The sequence below is a fragment of the Uloborus diversus genome, chromosome 6, assembly GCF_026930045.1.
Source record: "Uloborus diversus isolate 005 chromosome 6, Udiv.v.3.1, whole genome shotgun sequence".
Taxonomy (NCBI): domain Eukaryota; kingdom Metazoa; phylum Arthropoda; class Arachnida; order Araneae; family Uloboridae; genus Uloborus; species Uloborus diversus.
In genome coordinates, this window is record NC_072736.1 from 108489955 (window position 1) to 108511084 (window position 21130).

A 21130-nucleotide genomic window follows, 5' to 3' on the forward strand; every position below is an offset into this window, starting at 1 on the left:
ATAGATAGATAGATAGATAGACAGATAGATAGATAGATAGATAGATATATAAGCAATACATGGAAGTGTCGCGATTTGCTTGACTGGCAAAATGGCTCTCAGCATTCAAAAAGTTGGGAACCACTGATCTAGAAAGTGAAACATATACCTATTATTTTCTTATGTTTCTGTTGCAAAGGTTCTATATAATTTCTGAAGAACGAATATTTCTTTTAAATATTTTTTTTGAAAAATATGTATGATTCTAATGAATGTATTTAATGATTTTGCATTAAAAACAACAGCACTTGGAATGGCGAGAAGAAAAAAAAGTTGATACACTTCTTAGGTACTACAAGCCGAATGAGGTGAGCAAAATAGTTTTATTTTTAGAACTGTTGCTTTTGGAATAATATTTCCTCTCTTTGTAAAATTGGAGCTTTCATTTTCCTTCTTTTCTAGCTAAGAAATAGCTAGAAATTATTATAATTAGTTGTTAAAGACAATACATATTTATGTAGATTATGTCATAGAGGGTCTTGAAAAAAAATAATGAACGAGCTGTGGACGATAGTCCATTTTACCAAAAGATAATGGAACACTACGTCTATACGACGGAGAGTTGAAAAATTAGTTTTCCCGGCTGCCTGTGGTTAGAGTTGTTTATGAAAGTAAAAAATTGAATGATATTGAAGATAAGACAAATTTATTTTTCCACATAAGAACTAAGAACATTGAGACATTTGTCATACCACTCAATAAGCTTCAAAACCCTCCAGAAAACCTCAGGGCTTTGAATACGGAAGAAGCGTTTAACGACTTGTTTGACTACAGCAAAGCGAATTCCGGCGAAATTTTTCTTCAAAGCCGGAAACAGATGGAAATCACTTGGTGCGAGATCAGTACTGAATGGAGAATAGTGTAGATCCCTCCAACCAAAGGTTTTACTATGGTTTTGTGTGGGCAAGTGCCGTCACTCATTGTCATACAGCATCAGACCGTCAGATCTGAGAAGGCCAGGCCGCTGTGACACCTACTGTGTCGTCTGTCAACGCTTCGTCCGTATGCAAAGCCCTGATGGTTTCCTGTTGTTTTTTATTTATTTATTTATTTTTAAAGCTTATCAAGCGGTATGACAAATGTTTCAACGTGCTTGGTACTCATGTTGGCAAATAAAGATGTGTCGTATCTTTCATGTCTTCTTATAACTAATCGACTTTCATACACACCTCTGTCCATAGTCGGCAGGGAAAACTTGTTGCTGGTGTCTTATGCCAGCTAGGGCTGGCAATTTGGGGTGCGCTGCTTCTATTTACCAACTGTAGCGTAATTTGGTGTGAAATCCGACTGCCGCAGTGCACAAATGCCATAAGGACCCGTACATAGAGCAGGTAACAATTCACAACACAACACATTTATACAAAGAAAGGAGAGAGAAAGTACAGTGCTGGGATTCGAACCCAGGACCTCCCCATTGCATCAAGACTTCTCTGATCACTAGACAAGGCGGACGGCTAGGGGAAACTTATTAACTGTATATAACATGTATTCATCAACAACTATGAAAACGTTAAGAATAAAATGTAGAAACGCTCACTTAAATAGTATTAAACAATCTAACTTTTGATTTTATGTAAAATTTTCAATCGCACTTGCTTATTTATTTATTTTTCTTCACTTTTTTAATTTAATATTTCCTCCACCAGGTTTTTCATAAATATCTCAGCGCTAGTTTTGTAGGATTTGATAAAGAAGGCTGCATTGTACGATACATACCTTACGGAAAAATAGACATGAAAGGTAAGAAACAAAGAATAGTTTATGGATTCTACAATATTATTATTTTTTCAAAGCCAATAACAAAAAAACAAAAAGTAAAAAAAAGGTGCAACTCTTAAGGGAAGATTAAACTTCAGTTATAAACAAACAAGCAAAACATTCCCCAAACTTCACAAAACATAAATTACATGAAACATTTATTTGAATCCTATGGCTGCAAAAGTTGGTATCTCACCCAAAATAATTAGGATAATCTCACATATCTCTCTCTATAAAAAGATATAAGTTACAATAACTTTTCCTGCTTTGTTTAAACCATTTAGGGGACTATAGAAACTCTGTCTCGAATCATTGGCTTATCTAAGTATTGTAATATAAAAAAAAGGGGATAAAACGCATTTGCGAAAAAAAAAGTCTACTTTTGCTGCTACACGCTGAATTTTTACATCGCTTATTATTTATTTTCAGTTAACCAGCAGTGCGGCGTAGTGGTTAGGCATTGACATTCTTGCAACGCCTATACCAATGAGCCTGATCCATATAGTATAGGAAATACTCAAAAGTCCATGTAGTATGAGTATGCGGCCTGTAAGGATTGCCTGAGTATTCATTTGGATTAAAATACTGTTGGTAAAATTAAAGCTCTGACCTATTAATTGACCTATTGAAAACCTATTAATTTATGCACCGTAAAAAAAATCCGAACCGTCGCAGGTAATTTCTGGGCAATGTTCCGAAGTTTCGCGGGTTTCCGCAGGCTTTCTGTGAAAACCAAGTATATTTTCCAAAGGAGTACTGAATCGTTACAAGTTTCACGAATGCAGACTTTTCACTGCAGTTAAGAGCGCTTTTAGCTACCAGTAGGCAGGTATTATCGGCTTCATTATTAGGGCTTTCGCATTTAACTCAGTTATGGGCTCTTCCAGACAGAATTGAGCTCATAAAATGACAAAATGCAGTCTCATTATGTTGCAACTTTGTAAGAAGTGTAGGCATGTATAAGGTAGTGAGAAGCGAAGGGATGTAAGTGGACATTTTCACGTTTCGAGTAAAACGCGTTTAAAATTGTGTTCCTAGGTAGGCTTTCATTGAAACAGTTTTCTAAATCATGTTGTATAACAGCACCTACCAGGGCCACTAGTACCATCTCTTGCCCCAAGACAGAGGAGAGGTTCACCTACCATTTGTACTGGTTTTCTCCAAATTTTTCATTTTGACACTTGCATCCCTTTGCTTCTCACTGCCTCATATGGTATTTGGTCATTTGTTTGAAACACTGAAATATTTGCCCCAGGAGCCTCCTTAGTAAGTCAAGAAGATACTTAGCTATTGCTGTGAACATTTTTAAGTTTTCTTGGAAGTTACTGATTTTTTCTAGATACATATTCGTATTTTATTTCTGAAATAATGAGTGTCTTTTAACTAACATTTTCGAAAGGAACTGTAAAATGTCTCCCAAGTCAAATGTTTCCCGAATATTTGACTTTTTTTAAAATTTTCTTTAAGGTGTATGTATGTCTATGAAATACGTAGATTTCGAACGATACATCATCTATTTGATGGAAAATGACTTGGCCTCTCTTGAAAATCAAAGCAAAATTGTAAGTATTTAAATTTATTACAAGTACTTTATTCAGAAATAAAATAGCTTAATTTTTGCTCATCAAACACCAAAAGTACCACAGGTATTCGCAAATTGTTATTTCTTGTGATTCTACTTGCAGGTTAAAATCCGTATTATGAACTAAAACGAATGCTAAGAACAGTAATGAGGAACTTTTAGTGTTAGTGTATATCAGGGGTTTTCCCATCTTTCAGGCTTTGTCTTTGAACACTGATGCAAGCTTACCCCCCCCCCCCCTAAATATACCTCCATATTTGGTAAATACAAGAGTACAATCAAAATTTGAAACTAAAGCTAGTTGGGATTGCTAAAACTATTTATTAATTTAAAGTATCCATAATTTCGCAAGTAAACAATATTTCTAGACATAACTTTAATTGAACACATTGTTATGAAACACATGAAATCGAAGAACCAAATGCAAATACATTTGACGTAATGTAAGATCTGGGTGAATTTGACATGTTTTACCACACACTTTCACAGCATCAATCGGAGGATTATCACTGTTTGCTTTCAACAAATCTTTACTTCCTTTTACAAAAAAGAAAGTATTGTATTCGCGAAAAAAATTTTCACTCAAAAATCGACCTTAATTCCCATTTTACTCACCCCCGAATGAATATTGAGTTTTTTTTTTCGACTCGACCACACGTGGATAAGTGCCTAAGAACGTATAGATGCGCAAAATATCCATAGTGACGATTCCCGAGTTAATTACAACGAATTTTCTCGTGACGTCTGTATGTAGGTATGTATGTATGTGAGTATATGAGGATGTGCGTATGTATGTCGCATAACTCAAGAACGGTAAGACCTAGAAAGTTGAAATTTGGTACGTAGACTCCTAGCGTGGTCTAGTTGTGCACTTCCCTTCTGGTTGCATTCGGGTGTTTCTAAAGGGGTCTTTTGCCCCTTTTTGGGGGGAAATCATTGTTAATTTCGATATAAACTCAAATGGTGTTTTTATTTGGCGGTTGTCGATCAATCGCCAGTCTCTTGGTCGCCAAGTTTTGTCGCCAACTTGGCGACAAATTTGGCGACTTTTTTTAAAATCTGTTTTAATTTGGCCACTGTTGGTGATATTTAGAGAGTATTGAATCACATTAAATTGCCAGTAATGGGGAAATGACATTAGATTGGAGTGAAAGGAAGTCATGTGATTCACACATCAGCTCGTTTAATATTAGCTCGTAATTTGAAAGAACGTGAGTCAGCTCGCTTTTAATGCCCTTCCTTATTTAATATTTTGAATTTATGTCTGCTAATGCTGCACCTACAGATTCACAGAGATATGGGCATCACACGGTGATAATCTCGAAAACTGCTCATAAACTTCCAAATTGAGTAAATTATATTTAGTTTGACTTTTTAAATTATTTCTTAGAAAAGATTCACGCTTTCCTTGAAACTCTTCTGTGGCCCCTACAGAGGCTTGTCACCCATGTTGCGAACCCCTGGTGTTAACATAAACAAATCGCTGAATTTGTCATGTAGCATATTTCTTTTATTCCAACAAATAGTATTTTAACAGTAAATACAAATTGAAAAGCATTAAATATATGTGCTGCATTGACTAAAACATCAAAAGACTAAATTTTTTGAAAAAAAGGAAGAAGGAAAGAAAGAAACTTTTAAAATGCAGCAAAATAGCAGAAAACAAGAAATAAACAATGAATAAATGGAAGGATTCAGCATTTTAAAGACGTGAGCATGAAAAATTCTATTAATACCAGTTCGGATGGGGTTGGGAAGCAATATTGCTCTGTTTCAAATTCGTCTTGAAACTGTAAACACAAGGAAAAATAAGTGTTTTAAAATTTCAGAATGAAATCAAACGTTAGCATAAAAACATAATTTTAAAGCTTGGGATTTGGAGAACTGAATTTAGTTGTTTGACAGAAATTTGAACTCACAGAAATTTAACGTTTTATTATCCTGCGTTTGTGCATGACCTTTTTTCTCTCTCTATTTAATTGGAGGGGTGGCAATAATGAGCATATATAAATACATAATCGTACTGCAGAAAATTGGCTAATTTTTGTGGCGCACTCATTGTACAAGCTGAAGAAGATATCTCGTTAGATGCAACTGTCCTTATAAAATAAAACAAATATTAATTACATTATATGCATTATTTTTTCCTAAAGTTCATCTTTTTTTAAGTTAGGTAGAAACGTAAGCAAGTGTGTCTACATATACGATTTCGAAAATTTGTCTTTTGCTCAATCAACCGACAGAAAATGTAAGTACATATTTTATTTTATTATTCATTTATTCCGATAAAACTTTTACATTGATACTCGTATTTTCTCAAACAATTCGTGATATTTTGAGAGCTGTTCACTTCCCGGGAGAAAGCTAACTGCAGGAAATACATACATAACAAACTTACAATCCGGGAAAAATTAACATAATTCGTATGCGAAAAAAATGGAAAAAGCATGAAATACGGGAGAAAAGTAGATTCGGATGACGTAAAGTCGGGTTTCCACTGTTTTTAATTTCATATTTGTTTGATTTTATGTGTAACTTGTTGCGTTTAGAATTTAAATAAAACGTTAAAAAAAATTGTAATATTACAATACTGGCACCCATTGTATATCGGGCCTATTGAAAATGAACTGGATTTTCATGAACTAGGAATTAAAGTGTTGGTTAAAGTGAAAATTTTATTTTCATCAATTTAAATCATTAGATGCTGAAAATAAAATGCTATAATACTTTTATCCATCATCAGGTATGCTGATTCAATGATAAATGTGCTTAATAATTACATGTTTATTTTTACATTTTACGTAAGAGAAAAGTATTAACAAAACGATTAAAACTCTAACGATTAAAATATTAAAATAAATATCTGTGTCCTATCTCTAAAACATGGAATTCAAGTTCTTAGAAAAAATATCTGCTTTATTTTGAAAACTTTGCTATTGTGTTGTTGAAAGATCATTTTGCATTTGTCTTTACTATAAAAATCGTTTTTAAAATTAAACATCATTAATGATAATCACTTTTTTTTCAGGCATTGAAAATGCAATGGCAGCATTTAAAATTTATCAGGATAACTACCCAGAGCGCCTGAAAGCAGCGTTTGCTATAAATGGTAACAAAAAAGTTTTCATTTAAAAATACTCCTTACAAGGAAACCATAAGACAGTGTAAGAATTTAAAAAAAAAATTAATTTGAATTTTTGGCATCTTGAATTCAAATTATGTTTTTCGCAATCGCGTGCGTGTGTGTGTATGAATGCGCGTGTGTGTTTGTGTAGGCGCATGTGTATGGGTGCGTGTGTGTGTGTGTATGTATGCATGTGTGTGCGTGTTGTGTATGCAGTGCTGTGTGTGTACGCGCGTGTGTGTCTAGGCGTTCGTGTGTGTGTGTGTAGGAGTGTGTGTTTGTGTCTGTGCGCAGGCATGAGTGTGTGTATGTGTGTATAGGCGTGTGTGTGTATGCGTGTAAGTGTAGGATAAGGACGCAACCTGGAGACGGTTTTCTCAAGAGGAGCAGCATCGTGAGGCCGGTCGACGCGACGGTGGTGCTGGCAGAGGGTGCTGGTGGGAAAATAAAATGATAGGACGCCAAAACAGTCAAATAAGAACAATAAGCAATCGTGATTGCTCAAAAAAATAGTAGCATTTCAAGTGTTTCTGCGTACATAAATTGTATGCCCTTGTGTCTCCGTTATAGAACTATAAGGTCTTAAATTCTGCAAAAGTTTTAAGAAAAGTCGCCAACTTAGCGAATTTCGTTGAGTAATGGGAGACAACGATCCTTACCACATGCATACGGTGAAATTGTCGCTAAGATATTTGCATCTCTAAATTCTCGTCAAGTCTTTAATTTAGAGCTTTTCTTAAAATTTCAGCAGACTTTAAGATCTGTTATCTCAACGTTTTAACCATCGATTTAAATACTAACTATTTTGTTATTGGTACACATTTAAAATCGACATAATACATTTTGCACTAAAAATGTATAATTTGTACAATTCTTCCATGTAATTTCGTTGGATAAGCATGCTAGCTCAACCATTTATTGCTTTATTTCATTTGTGCGTGTTTCTGTATCTAGTTTGAAAAATATTAAAAGCTTATCAAATTGATTCGCATGAATAATAAAACAACTATAACTTTATGTTACCTAATGTGCTTATTTTGAAATGCTAATGACACTTTTTCATTATTATCGTTAAGTTTTTATTGAGCTCAAACGTCTTAGCTGGAAAATTAATAAATACAAGTTGTGAGTTTAATTATAGCATTAAATCATTTACTTGAGAATAGCGTGTAGAAATATACATAAAAAGGTTCGATGTTTCGAAACATTGACGTTTTACAACATCGATATTTTTTTCATCGATGTCACACCTCCCCTTTTTGCGTATGATAATGCAAAACTAATTATATTATTTAATGAATAGTTTTTCATAAAGCATTTAGAGCATTAAATATGTGACATTTGTCGTAGATTTTACAAAGTTGCTAATCTAAATTTGCTAGCAAGGTTATAAATATGTTTCGTAAACATGTTACGGTTTAAATCCCAATTTCAGTTGGTTACCATTTGAACCCCTGAAAGCACGAGTTTTTTTTTCGGTAAACCTGATAAAATATCATTTTTTTGACAAAAAAAAAAAAAAAGTAAGTATATACGTAGGATGATTGATAAGTAAGGTCTCCAACAGCACAAAATAAGTCTCCGACAAGATAAAATAACAACAAAGACATTAAGATGAAGGAAATTTATTTCTCTCTTGCCTATATTAAAATTATTTTTCAACATGGTCACCATTAACAGCAACACATTTGTTCAATCGTTCTGTCCACATCCTCATTCCGTCCGTGAAGAAAGAGTCCGGTTGGGTATGCATCCATAATCCATTTGCGCACGGCTGCCTGAATTTTGGCGTCCGTCTTTCATTGTCTCCTTCAATTTTGAGAGCAACCAAAAGACAAAAGGTGCAAAATCTGGGATAAAAGGTGGTTGTGAAACTACTGTGAATTTCATTCTTTCCATGACGTCTTGTGTTTGTGCACGAAAATGCGGTCTTGCATTATCGTGATGCAAAAGAAAGACGTCTTTCCGGTCTGATTCGGTGGATGCGTTGCTTGAGTGATCGTAGGGGAGAGTGTTGTTCCTTGCGACGTTTGTACCTTGGGACTTTCTAAGAATCTAGTTTAACAGCAATGTCTAATAGTAACCTTCACCATTCAATGGTGCCATAGTAAAAATCAGCAACAAAAGAGTAAAATTGACGATTTTATGAGAGAAAGAAAATTTCATGAGGCTAAAGTAAATATTTTCTTCATTTTCATTTCATTTTCTGTCTTTGCATTTGTAAAACTAATCAACTGAATTTTATTTTGCTACAAAAGAGAAGTACTTTAAATATTTTGCTTATGAGAAAATAATGGTAGTGCATCTAGATTGACCATTATTTTGGTTTTTCTTAAACTACGTGTTGAATGTACCTTGGAACAGCCAAACATTTTGTACCTTAGAACACGTTCCAGGTACAACATATGCATGGTTCTTAATAAGTAAGATATGTTTAGGAACATGGAACAATGTTCTAATCTTATGTTGTCTTTTAAACACATTTGATGTTAGATAATATTTCATATTTCATTATTATTTATTCATGCTTTAATTCACTGTCGTGAAAAAAAATTGTTTTTTTTTTTTAATTTTCTGGTGCAAAATAGGTTTAAGTATATGGCTTGTCGTGAATCATGAGCTTTCCCATAGTACGATCGAATGTGTCCCAAGGTGCAATAGGATGTTGTACCGTGGGAAAGCTTGGAACTTTTATTTTAAATATCTGGCAACATTTTATTTTCAAACTGTCTAAATTTAAAAAAATATATTGCATAGAAGTATGTTGGGGTATTTTATTGTGGTTTTTAGATTTTGAATTTGATTCAAATAATTGACGTTAAAAATTAAAATATGAAAAGTGTCACAAAGTACAACACTCTGCCTTAATGTTGGGCAAATCACCTTCAATTCTTGAGTCAGAAATTCCACGTAGAGCACACCACATGCATTCCAAAAGATAGCAAGTTTTTTGCTGATGGAACTGTAAACTGCTTACCCCCCATGCGCCTATGAATTGGGATTCCTCAATTTACAGTTTTTCAACACTGAACTGAAACTACGCAGGGATATTACACTACTACCGAACGCATGCACAATCAAGTCTCTTTATCTACTAAGAGCGACACCACACGGTTAGAGACCTTACTTATTGGTCTTGTATGTTGTAGTAAAAGTTCTTTTTTTTTGTAATTTATTCGCTGGGGGGAGGGGTAATGTTACACACAGTGTAACGATTTGGTTACAGGGTTTGAACATCAGAGCAGCAAAATTAAATTAAATCAAATTGCCATTTTTATAAGCATAAACTTGACCAAAGATTTAATAAATGGATACATTATCTTGTTCCCTCGAAATAACTGCTTTATAACAAAAAGGTCCTTACAAACTTAGAGCTAATCATCAAATTTCACCCTTTACACAGGCATTCGTGAAGTCAAGTAGTAACGATGAATTGTTACACGATTTCTATCATCATTATATTAAAAGATTTTTTTTTTTTTACTGATAGTTTAATAAAAAAAAGCTGCTTAAAAAACGTTATGCATTCCACAGAAGGAGTTATCATTCTTTTTTTACAAGAATAATTAATAAAAAATAAAAGTAGTAAATGTTTTTTTCCCCTGTTACGGTATACTCCCCTTCCAGTTGTAAGAACAAAGAAAATGATGATTTCCCAACTGTGCCCAGATGTTCTCTCAATCTACTTTCAATCGTTTTCCCAAGTTTTAAAATTATAACAAATAACCTGAGCAGAACACCATTCCGTACACTTTCCGGAACAAGTTCTTTAAAACAGAATGGATTCGGAATACATATCAGTACTCTTTCTTGAAAGTGGAACAAATTCGGAGTACATTTTGATACACATTCAGGCATCTGGAACACTTTTTCCGAATAAAATTGTTCCAAACCTGTACTTTATGTGTGCTGGGAGTTCGCAACGTACTTAGGTCTCTTTCACATTAGATAAAAGCATGAAATTATCCAAAATCTGTGGTTTTCATTGCTTTGCAAGCACTACTTTGGGAAGTTATGTTTCTGCCTAAACCATTACATTTTTGAGTTGATAATGAGCTGCTAAATCATGTTTATCATGAGAAATCTGATAAAAAGGAAATATGTTCAATCCTTATAATGTGTTTAATTTAGCAATTGAGAATTCTATAACTCTCTCTTGTATAACAGGGTCATGATGAAAAATTGCATTTTTTGGAATTCTCAATTTTTTAATTTTTTTGTTATCATTGATTTTTTTCCCTCTATTTACAGCATCCATGTTTTTTTCCGTTGGATTCGCCATCGTAAAATCTTGTATAGCTTCCTCTATTCTGAAGAAAGTGCATATTTTCGGGCAAGGTAAGCTCTTTTATAATAAAGAGTTGAAATAAAAATTGTGTTCTGATGCATAAAAACATGCAGTACAATCTCATTAAAGATGTAGACCAGTGTATCACACCGAAACATTTTCGCCATATAGATTTTTGTTTTGATCATTATCTCTAAGCTTTTCTCGTCTTGGAACAACAAGGTACAGACACCAAAAGGCATTTAGGTGGCTCTAGCACCGAAAACTGAAAATGGCGTCTGTGAGGGAAAAAACTCCTAGAGGCACAAGAAAGGGAGTTTTGAATGTCAATACCCAAGCCTTCAGTTTAAAAATATTTTTTCCAATCCTAATATGGCAATTTATAACCATACAAGCTCTGTAATGACCGAACCCTCACCCCACCCCAAAAAGTAAATTTTTGTTACGCTAGTACCAGACGCGAAGTTGGAAATCGTCTAAAACTTCTGAAAACTGCGAAAAGTGAGCACTAGAAATGCATCAACGTTGATGACTAAAACTCGTTCAAATAAGTATCAAAATGTAAGGAAGGAAAAATGATTCAATCTTGAGTATTTTTTTCAAAGGAATTTTCTTTATCGGTGCATGACTTTGCACAATGTACATAGGCAAAGGCGAAGGGAATATTGCTCTAATTTCATTGCTTCACGCGAACTTATTTAGCCCAAAAAGTCAAAATTTTCTATTTGAGAAACAAATTGTAGATCGTTTAACAAAACCACAACTAACAGGAGTTTTCTAACTCTGATTAGATGGATGGAAAGAAGAGTTATTGAAATGTATCGATGGTGAAGTGCTTCCTGCTTTTCTGGGAGGGAAGAAGACAGATCCTGATGGCAACCCCCTGTGCAAAACATTTGTAAGTAGAATTGGTACACCTGCGTGAAACTATTTTTAACATGCTTTTATTAGCTTCACCTGTATGTATGTATGTATGTATGTATGTATATATGTATGTATGTATCTTGTAACGGAATCTTGCAGCTCAAATTTCGCCCACTTCCTGCGATCGGATTCTTTTGAAATTTGGCACGCGACCTCAGACCCGATGACAATGCAATATTCTATAATCAAATTAATTAATTAACTCTTTTAATTGTTAGTTTCCTCCAATTTTACTCAATTTTTTGGCATAAATCCAACAATGTGAAAAAGGAAAAATTTAAAAAAATACATTAAAAAATGATCGCAAAAAGTATTTAAAAATATCTACAAAAACCTTTAATTTTTCTGCATCAGACAAAATTTGTTCCCATGTTCCAAGGTAATTAGAACATGAAATATAATTGTTTTTAACGAAACTCATGCCAAAATTTTGGTGAGCCTTCAATTGGAAATTCATTGTTGAACAAAACTTTTATTCAAATGCATCTAATATTTTCAAAGTAATATAAATATGATTTCCGCAAACATACATCGGTGACTCACAGTAGCTTCCCATCGAGATGCCCTTGTCTTAACTTTAAGAAATTACCTCGCACTCGTTTTATAAATAATTTCATCGCCTGATAATTCTCCAACATAAGACTAAAAAACAGAAAAATAAAATAATAGTTTAAAAAACTAAAAAAGCACGCTTTCGTAGCAAATGAACTAAAAAGTGAAAAATAATCTTTGGATGATAGTAGTTGACCAATCGCTTAATTTTAATGTAATACAAAAAAGCGTGGGGTGCTTCTTATCAGTTCTCTTGAATTTCTTCATTTGTTGTCCAAGCAAAAATGTAAATAGACAGCACCCCACGCTTTTTTGTATTACATTAAAATTAAGTGATTGGTCAACTACTATCATCCAAAGATTGTTTTTCACTTTTTGGTTCATTTGCTACGAAAGCGTGTTTTTTTTTTAGTTTTTTAAACTATTATTTTATTCTTATTTTACACAACATAAAACCATTTGCTCTTTAACAAGAACTAATACTGAATTAAAATTAAAAAAAAAGAAACCCCAAGTCTAAGTTGCCGACCCTATATTCCAATGAATCTCATAGGTCAGAACATATACAAAATTTAAATACATTTAATTTTTTTCTAGATGACATGGGAAACACTGAAAGAGAAAAATAATCGTAACAACTACTAAAATTTGATAGTCGCAAAGACATAATCAAGAGAGAAAGTTGAAAATCCGTTTAAAAACCTTTCTTAGTATAGGCATTTTATTTTTTAGCAAGTAGTAAATAGCAAATATAATTTTTTTTCTTAAACTGATTTCACCATTCAGTTAAAAGTTCAGTTGCCTAATTCATACCATTCGTATGAATTAGGCATGGAATTAAATTTAGAGCCTGCTTTAAAAGGTTGTGTTTCAAGTTTTATCTAGTTGAAATTCTCAAGCAAATTCCATCAGACTCAAAAAGTTTCGTTTTTTGATAGCTTACTAATATCATATTTTAAACAAACGTGCGAGTGGGGTTAGGTACGCGTTTAGGTACCTAACCCTACTCGCACGTACAACCATTAGGCACGTTTTTAGTACCTAAAAGACAAAAATTGCTAATTTTATTAATATATTTATGAATTAAACTCCTATAAGACTAGAACTAGCAAAGGTAACTCTCGAACGAGCCTCCTTTCAAACAAAAAAGTAATTGCCAAAATCGGTTCATTTGTTTAGGAGCTACGATGTCTCAGACAGACACACAGATACACCGACACATCAAACGTATAATTCGCTTCTTTTTTAGACCGGGGGCTTAAAAATAGGTATAAACATTTTTAACTCTCACACTGCCAAGGACCCGATATTATATTTGCCAGGCTCTGTTATAACTGCTGCGTATGTCATGTCCACTTAGTTTTTAGTGCCACCTTAACTCTCGTTTCAATTGAGTGCTGAATATGTTAAAGAACACGCGCTTCATTGTGTTATTGTTTTCGAAGTCATTTATGATGCTATCTCTCATGTTCGTGAGCCGAAGCTTAGGAAGAATATTCTTATGTAAGTGGCTGTTTTACATAAAATACTACTTACACAAAATAAAATACCTGTTGCATTAGGTCCGTCTTTGTGAAATTCGCGGCATAACATTAAAATCGGCCACTTTATAAAACTATATCGCCTGCAATAAATATAAATGTGCTAAAGTTGATTTCAGACTCCCTGAGAGTAATAGAATCTCTTGGAAATAGTTCGATCTCCTGAAAAAAGAACTACTATAAAACTTAACAGACACAAATTTATTTTAGATACTCCTTGTGTTTTTTTCCCTGGATAGAATATAAACCCGTCATTTAGGAAAGTCAGAGTGCTCTATTCCCCCCCCCCCCCCCGGCTTTGAAAAATTTGCACATTGTTTTTGCATATAAGTGGGCGTAGTTTTTGTTGTTTTCGGATAAAATTTGCATTTTTTACCGAACATCTGCTTTCTAGTGCCTTTTCTTCAAAAAAAAAAAGTTTCTTATAACAGAATAAACAAATATTTTACGGTGTCAGAAGCTTGGCGAGTTTTCGACAGGCTTGCTTCGATAATGGGGTGGTCTTCTTCAGTCAAAAGTACAACTTTTAGTCATTGAAATGGATAGAATAAGCAAAAAAATAACATGGAGTCAGAAAGTACTTTCATTTTCCCAACAGTTTTTTTTTTAAATAATTTTTTAAAATGTCCGATTTTTCAAACAAGGCGTGGTCTTGATGACGTCACAAATGATGCACTTTGTCGCATCTTTCTACCACGTTTCCACGTTATGATAATCAAGAAGCGTATTAAATGTTGCGCTCTACGCTTGCTATCAACAATATCTTTGCCATTACACGTGAGTAATGATGTGAATTACATATTTTGCACTGTGAATGGCAACACAGAATGGCATTGCATCATTTGTGATGTCATCGACAGAAGCCATAAGCAATGAAAGCGCTCCGATTTAAGTATTTTTTTTAAAATATTAATTTTAAACAAATTATTTAAAAAGTGGTCAGATTCTATGTTTTTAAACATGATCTTTCAGAAAAAATACTTTTAAAATTTTGGAAACGACACCATTAGGATGTTGAAAATTTTCATCTGTTTAAACTTTTTGCACCAATACCTGCCCGTGAAATGCTTTTCCTTTGTATACGTATACAAAGAGTAGAAAACTGTCTATTTGCACAAGGCTACCATAAAGCAACAATAGCAATATTATTTTATGATCTTTTATTTATTTATTTCTTGAAAGAGTCTCCTACTTTGGGAATTACCCTTCTAATATTGAACTATACATTTTTTTCCAGATAAATCATGGTGGCAAAGTACCAGAGAAATATTATATACACAAGAGTATACGATCGCTGGCCGATGCAGAAGAAGCGAAAAGAATTGTGTTGCCAAGAGCTTCTTACCACGAAGAAACAATCATAGTCGAAGAACCTGAATCCTTCCTAGAATGGGAATTCGAAACAAAAGCCCGTGATGTCGGTTTTGGCCTCTTCTTGCAGGAAATGGATTCCGAAGGAGAAAAGATGACAGAACTAGTCCCCATTCAAAGGATAGACACTGATGAATATGCTGAGACTGGAATGTATAAATGTGAAAAGGCTGGCAAATGTACGTATTTGAATAACACTACTGTATTCAAACATTTTTTCACAAAATGTGTTTTTCATCCTATTCTCGTCTTCTACATATCTGGAATTAGTCCCTTTGTCAGTGACGGAACTATTTAAAACATTTACCATGTGTATTTTTGTTACCCCAGCGGGGTTATGGGGACCCTCGCAGTTGCAATATTTGCCATTATGGCAAATCCGCCACTGAACATCAGCCGACGAGTAGTCCCATATGCACAGTAAAAACGATTCAGAAACGTTCCTGGAAAAAAATGGGCAGCTGATGTGCACAATTTCTGCCTGTAACATATCTTGCAAAAACCAGAAATATTTTCCACTAAAATTTAGTAAATCTTCCTGAAAAATTTAGAAATCTTCCCGCTAAGCCAGTCGTGTCTCTGGAACTTTAGTGTAAACTAAAGAAGAAAAAAATGTAATAGCTTGCAACTTTCCTAATTTATCAAGAAAGTTCCAACAGTAGTATTGCAAGCATGACCAAAGCTAAGACAAAATTGCAAGCAAGTATCAAGAATGTTACTCGCCTGCAATTCTGGCAAAGTTACATAGTCCATGGAATTATTCGCTCCCTTTCAGAACTTTATCAGTCTGGGCAGGCCTCAATCGAGCTGAACCCGATAAACTTCATAAATACGCTCAGTTAATCTTTTAACTGGGAGCTAAAAATATTTTTCACAACATCTGCATTCTTGCAACTTGTAGCAATTCAGGAAACGTTTTGGTAATGATACTTGATTTTTCCAGGAAGTAGATAAAACCATTAAAATCCTGAAACGAAACACGAAAATACTCAGTAACGTTCCGGAATTTTTTTAGTGTAGTGCTAAAATGAAAAAAAAAAAAAAAGGTTTTTCGCAAAATTTAAAACAACATTTTTTGAGCTATCTGAAACAGAAGTAAAAACCTTTACGCATCTCTTGAGGTAACCTTTATTGAGCTACGTGTAGTCTTGTTGCAAAATACTCTTCTACAATCCTGTATTTTCTCGTAAATAGAGATAATCACCTAGTCCTGTGCTCTGATGTGCTAAATGATCATTACTTGTTAAAAACTAAGAGAATTAATTAGTATAATCCAGGAAAACTAGGAGACTTTTTCCTACATCAATAAAAACCAAAGCTTGCCTATAGAGGATAAAATGTACTGAAAAGCCCAAATTGTTACTTCCTTTTACAAAAAAGGAAGTATTGTATTCGCGAAAAAATTTTCACTTAAGAATCGACCTTAATTTCCATTTTACTCACACACAAATGAATATTGAGTTTTTTTCTCGACTCGATCACACGTAGATGAGTGCCTAAGAACGTATAGACACGCGAAATATCCATAATGACGATTCCCGTGTTAATTACAACGAATTTTCTCGTGACGTCTGTATGTACGTATGTATGTATGTGCGTATGTGCGTATGTATGTCGCATAACTCAAGAATGCTATGTCCTAGAAAGTTGAAATTTGGTACGCAGACTCCTAGTGGGGTCTAGTTGTACATCTCCCTTTTTGGTTGCATTCGAGTGTTTCTAAAGGGGTCTTTTACTCCTTTTTTTGGGGGGGGGAATCATTGTTAATTTCGATGTAAATTCAGGTGGTGTTATAATTTGGCGGACACTTGGCGATATTTCGCCAGCTTTTGGCCGCCAAGTTTTGACGCCAACTTTGCGACAAATTTGGCGATTTTTTTTAAATCTGTTTTAATTTGGCCACTGTTGGTGATATTAACAATTGAATCACATTAAAATTGCCAGTAATCGGGAAATGATATTAAATTGGAGTAAAAGGAAGCCATGTGATACACAAATCAGCTCGTTTTATTTTACGAAGTAACTTTTTTATGCTTGTGCCACGTAATAGTAAGATAGGATCAGCTGAAATAAAATGGGCACTGTAGTTTTCCAGCTTGTCTATTCATAGTCAAAGTTTTATGGCGGATTTTAATTAATCGGAGGATAATAACGCTATCAAATTCAGTTCAAGGTTCTTCTTATACGGGAGTAAATACTAACAATATATTGCAATTTAAAGTGGCTAGAGGGACATTTCCAACACAGAAGTCAACTAAAAAACTTTCTTGACTTTATTTCAATTCTATGACAGAAATCACTTGATCAAGTTTTCTTGATATTTATCCACGGACAATCTAAAACCATTTCCCAGCATTTCCAATGAAATTCATTGGCAAGCAAACAAGGAATACATGTAGCCACATTGTGAGAACATTCTGAAACGCCTCATTATTACCGGGCAATGTTTCGAGATTTCACGAGGTTCACACCAGTTTCCTGTGAAAACAACTATATTTGCGTATAAGTTTCCTGAATCCCAACAAAAGTTCTGACTTTTGTGAAAAAAAAAATAGCAGCCAGTATGGAAATATATTTAGCTTCGTAATTCGGTTTGTCACCTTCCTTTCAGTTGCGGTCCCTAGAGATGATTGATCCTCAGACGAGGACGAAATACAGTCTGTGAATCATGTTGCATTTGCAGGAATTGCAGTACAGTCGTAGAGAAGAAAGAATAAAATAAAAACAAAATAGTCGTTCGTATTCGAAGATTATTGACACTCGAGACAAGTATAAGATGTTTTTTCCTTTTATTTATTTATTTATTTATTTTTTCTGTTTTTCAGAAATAATGCATTTTAAAAAATTAAGTATTTAATTGTTGTTAAGGGGTCGTCTTTATATTAAAATATGAATCAACTTAAAAAAAATTCTATGAGAAATCCCCCCTTTTTATCACATATTTGTGAAGCACCACCATGTAATTTTGAATAGTAAAATTTGTTTTGTTTGTTGGTAATATTAAAAAGATTCTTGATACTTTTGTACAAATAGCAAAACCATCTTGGGTACGGTAACGATTGTTTTTTTTTTATATCAAAGAATGAACCAACCAAACAATAAAAATGTTATTTACTATATAAAAAATGAAATTTTTTAAATGAGTTATGAACTTAATATTCGATGAAAAATATGATCTGGAACCATATGATATTCTAATAAGATACAATTTCGAAGAGAATTTTAACTGTTATCCAAAATTTGAGATCAAAATACTCCATAGAGTGAATGATATGCAAAAAAAAAAAAAAATTCTGCCGTTTGAGGGAGGTACACAACAAGACCCCATGCAGACTCTACATGCGAAATTTCAACCTTCTACGGTGTACCTTTTTTACTTATGTGAGATGCATACGTACATCATACGTTACAAGAAAGTTGTGTTAATTAACTTGTTAATCCTCAAGATTTATTTTCCATACATTCTATATTCAGCCGTCCACACATCCGTGAGGACAGGCAGAAAAAAAATACTTAACATTCATTAGGAGATGAGTAAAATCACAATTCAGGCTAAAATTTGAGTGAAAATGTTAATCTATCTATGTAAAAGGTAACAAAAAACCGTTGGATAATAAACTTCATCTTGTTTATAATATAGGCCTTTTTTTTTTTTTTTCAAAATAGCAATATTTTGAAATACGAGACAATTATGATTGAAACTGAAATTTTCGAATGTTTTTCTTTTTCAGATATCATATTGTTTGACAATACCTACAGCTGGCTTAGATCCAAAGAAATATATTTTAAGCTCTCTGTAAAGAATCCTGAAGTTGGACAGAAGATTCAGTTTTAATTTGAATTTTGAAATACAGCATCAATTTTACCTAGATTTTACTAACTTCCCGATCAGCTATTGCAGAGGTGGAGAAAATGCGGTCTTAATAAAAGCTAGCACTTGTATTTTACTATTTTATACAAAGGTTCAACTACTCAGATAGCATTAGTTTGAAAATCAAGTTCAAAATTATTATATGTAAAATAGTTCGAATTTTTTTCCGTGTCAAACTGTAGTCAGTTGTCGGCATAAAGTGAGAATGTTCAATTAATTTCAAACAAAAGTCAAAAAAACGATCACACTAATTTTTTATTGGACTTTAAAATTACTTTACGTATTATTGCTTTATATTACTGGTTTTTTTTCTAATTTAACATCCTTATTTTTCTAATTAATAACTTTCTAAGAAAATGCAAATGCTTAGAAATATTTAAAAGTATTTTTACTCAATTATTTTCATTTCAAATGGTATTTAAGCACGTAGTTCTTTCTTAAATAAAATATAAAAAGTTGTTTAACTCGTCTACATACAAAAATGTATTTCATAGTATTTTCTTATTTGAAATAATAAATAATTTACTTATTAGTTTAAATTATTTTTTATACGGCGCAATAGAGTGATGCAACTGTATAAACTATAGTAATTACAAAATTAGAGTTTGTTTATTAACAAACTAGCCGCCTACGGCGACCAGCTGGTCCGCCTTTTTGCGCCAGGATTGCCGCCTTCGGCGGCTGCTTAGACAATTTAGCGACGGTATTATTAATGTTTTTCTCTATATATTAATATTATCATTCGCCCTTTTACACCAATGTTGCCGCCTTCGGCGGCTGCTTAAATAAATATCGTCGTGGTATCAATCAATCTCTATCTATCTATATCATTAGTAATTTGAATAAAATATCTTCTAGATCTATCTCCAGTTCCGTCGTTTGGAATATTTTTAAAGGAGGGGGAGGGGAGACACAAACGGTGTATTCTTCATGCAAAATTTGTCGAAAAATAACAAAAAGCACTTCCACTTTTATGTGAAAGCATTGTTTTTTCAAAGTCATGGTGTGTGTGGGGGGGGGGCATTGACACCCCGTTGAAGTTCCTTAAATGACGGGCATGTCTCCTTCTTGCTGTCCATCTACTATATCGATCTCTATATTTGTCTATCTATCTATACGATCTATGCATATCTACCTCTGACCAGTAATTAACAATCTTTTTTTATTTATATAAGTATTAATTCGAAAAAAACATTTTTTGTCCTCTCAATCTCTATCTATCTCTGCATCTACCTAACCTAACCGTCAATCCGTAACGGAAACAGAGATCGTGCCAAAAACCGCGGGCTTATTTAATTAATATTGCCCGCAAAAAAAAAAAAGCTCTATGTTCCCCCATAGTATGCAAAAAGTAGCGCTTGCAAAAAGATAAAAAAACTATAAAAAAAAAAGGTGAAGAGAAGGCAAACGATTTCAGTTGGATCACGTGATGCGGTAAGTTCGGAACTCAGTCGGCAAGCGAAGAGCTCGCGTTGCGTTCTGCATTAAAAAAATTGTTAAAAAAAAACTATTGCGTATTTTTAAAAACTTTTTTCTTCTGAGTGGGGTGAAATGTTTTAACTATTACCAACTAAAAATTTAGAATTGAGGGTTCAATACTTTCTGCAGGATGGGTTTCGAAAAAAACTAAACCAAGAAAAAAATGCAAATTAAAGGTTTTTTCAAAAATTTATAAAAAATAGAAAAATTGCTCTATCTTCAAAATTTTTTCATTCATCATATTTAAAATTAAATTTCCTACACTATAGTACAAAAAATATTTGTGTGGTGCGATTGGTTCAGGGTCTGTGAGGTGAAAAGTACTAAAAAATGCAAAAAAACACATAAAACATTAAATAACTTTTTTTCTAATTAAAATATCAAAAATCGAAGTCCGAGGTGCACATCTTCGGCAAAAACTGCATCTGTATACTAAATTTCATCTTTCTAGGCCTTACCGTTTTCCCGGGATGCGCGCCACAAACACACACACACACACACACAAACAAACATCTTATTTTATTATATGTATGTATAGAAGATGAGGCCTCCATTATACTGCGCAATTTAACTGTATCCTTTAGCGGTAAAAAGGTGCCCA

The 21130-nt window shown here is 33.5% G+C and overlaps 1 protein-coding gene across 1 annotated transcript in view; it reads left to right on the forward strand.

The window, feature by feature from the left end:
- The window catches only part of LOC129224553 (SEC14-like protein 4), a 38143-nt gene extending 18597 nt beyond the window's left edge, over window positions 1-19546 (forward strand). Inside the window, exons 5-13 of the mRNA XM_054859029.1 lie at window positions 285-347; window positions 1686-1779; window positions 3265-3359; window positions 5549-5627; window positions 6408-6488; window positions 10755-10841; window positions 11583-11689; window positions 15046-15358; window positions 18911-19546. Coding sequence (XP_054715004.1) covers window positions 285-347; window positions 1686-1779; window positions 3265-3359; window positions 5549-5627; window positions 6408-6488; window positions 10755-10841; window positions 11583-11689; window positions 15046-15358; window positions 18911-19014 — 1023 coding nt within the window. The 3' untranslated portion in view covers window positions 19015-19546. The remainder of the gene's footprint in view (window positions 1-284; window positions 348-1685; window positions 1780-3264; window positions 3360-5548; window positions 5628-6407; window positions 6489-10754; window positions 10842-11582; window positions 11690-15045; window positions 15359-18910) is intronic.
- The last annotated feature ends 1584 nt before the right edge of the window (window positions 19547-21130 follow it).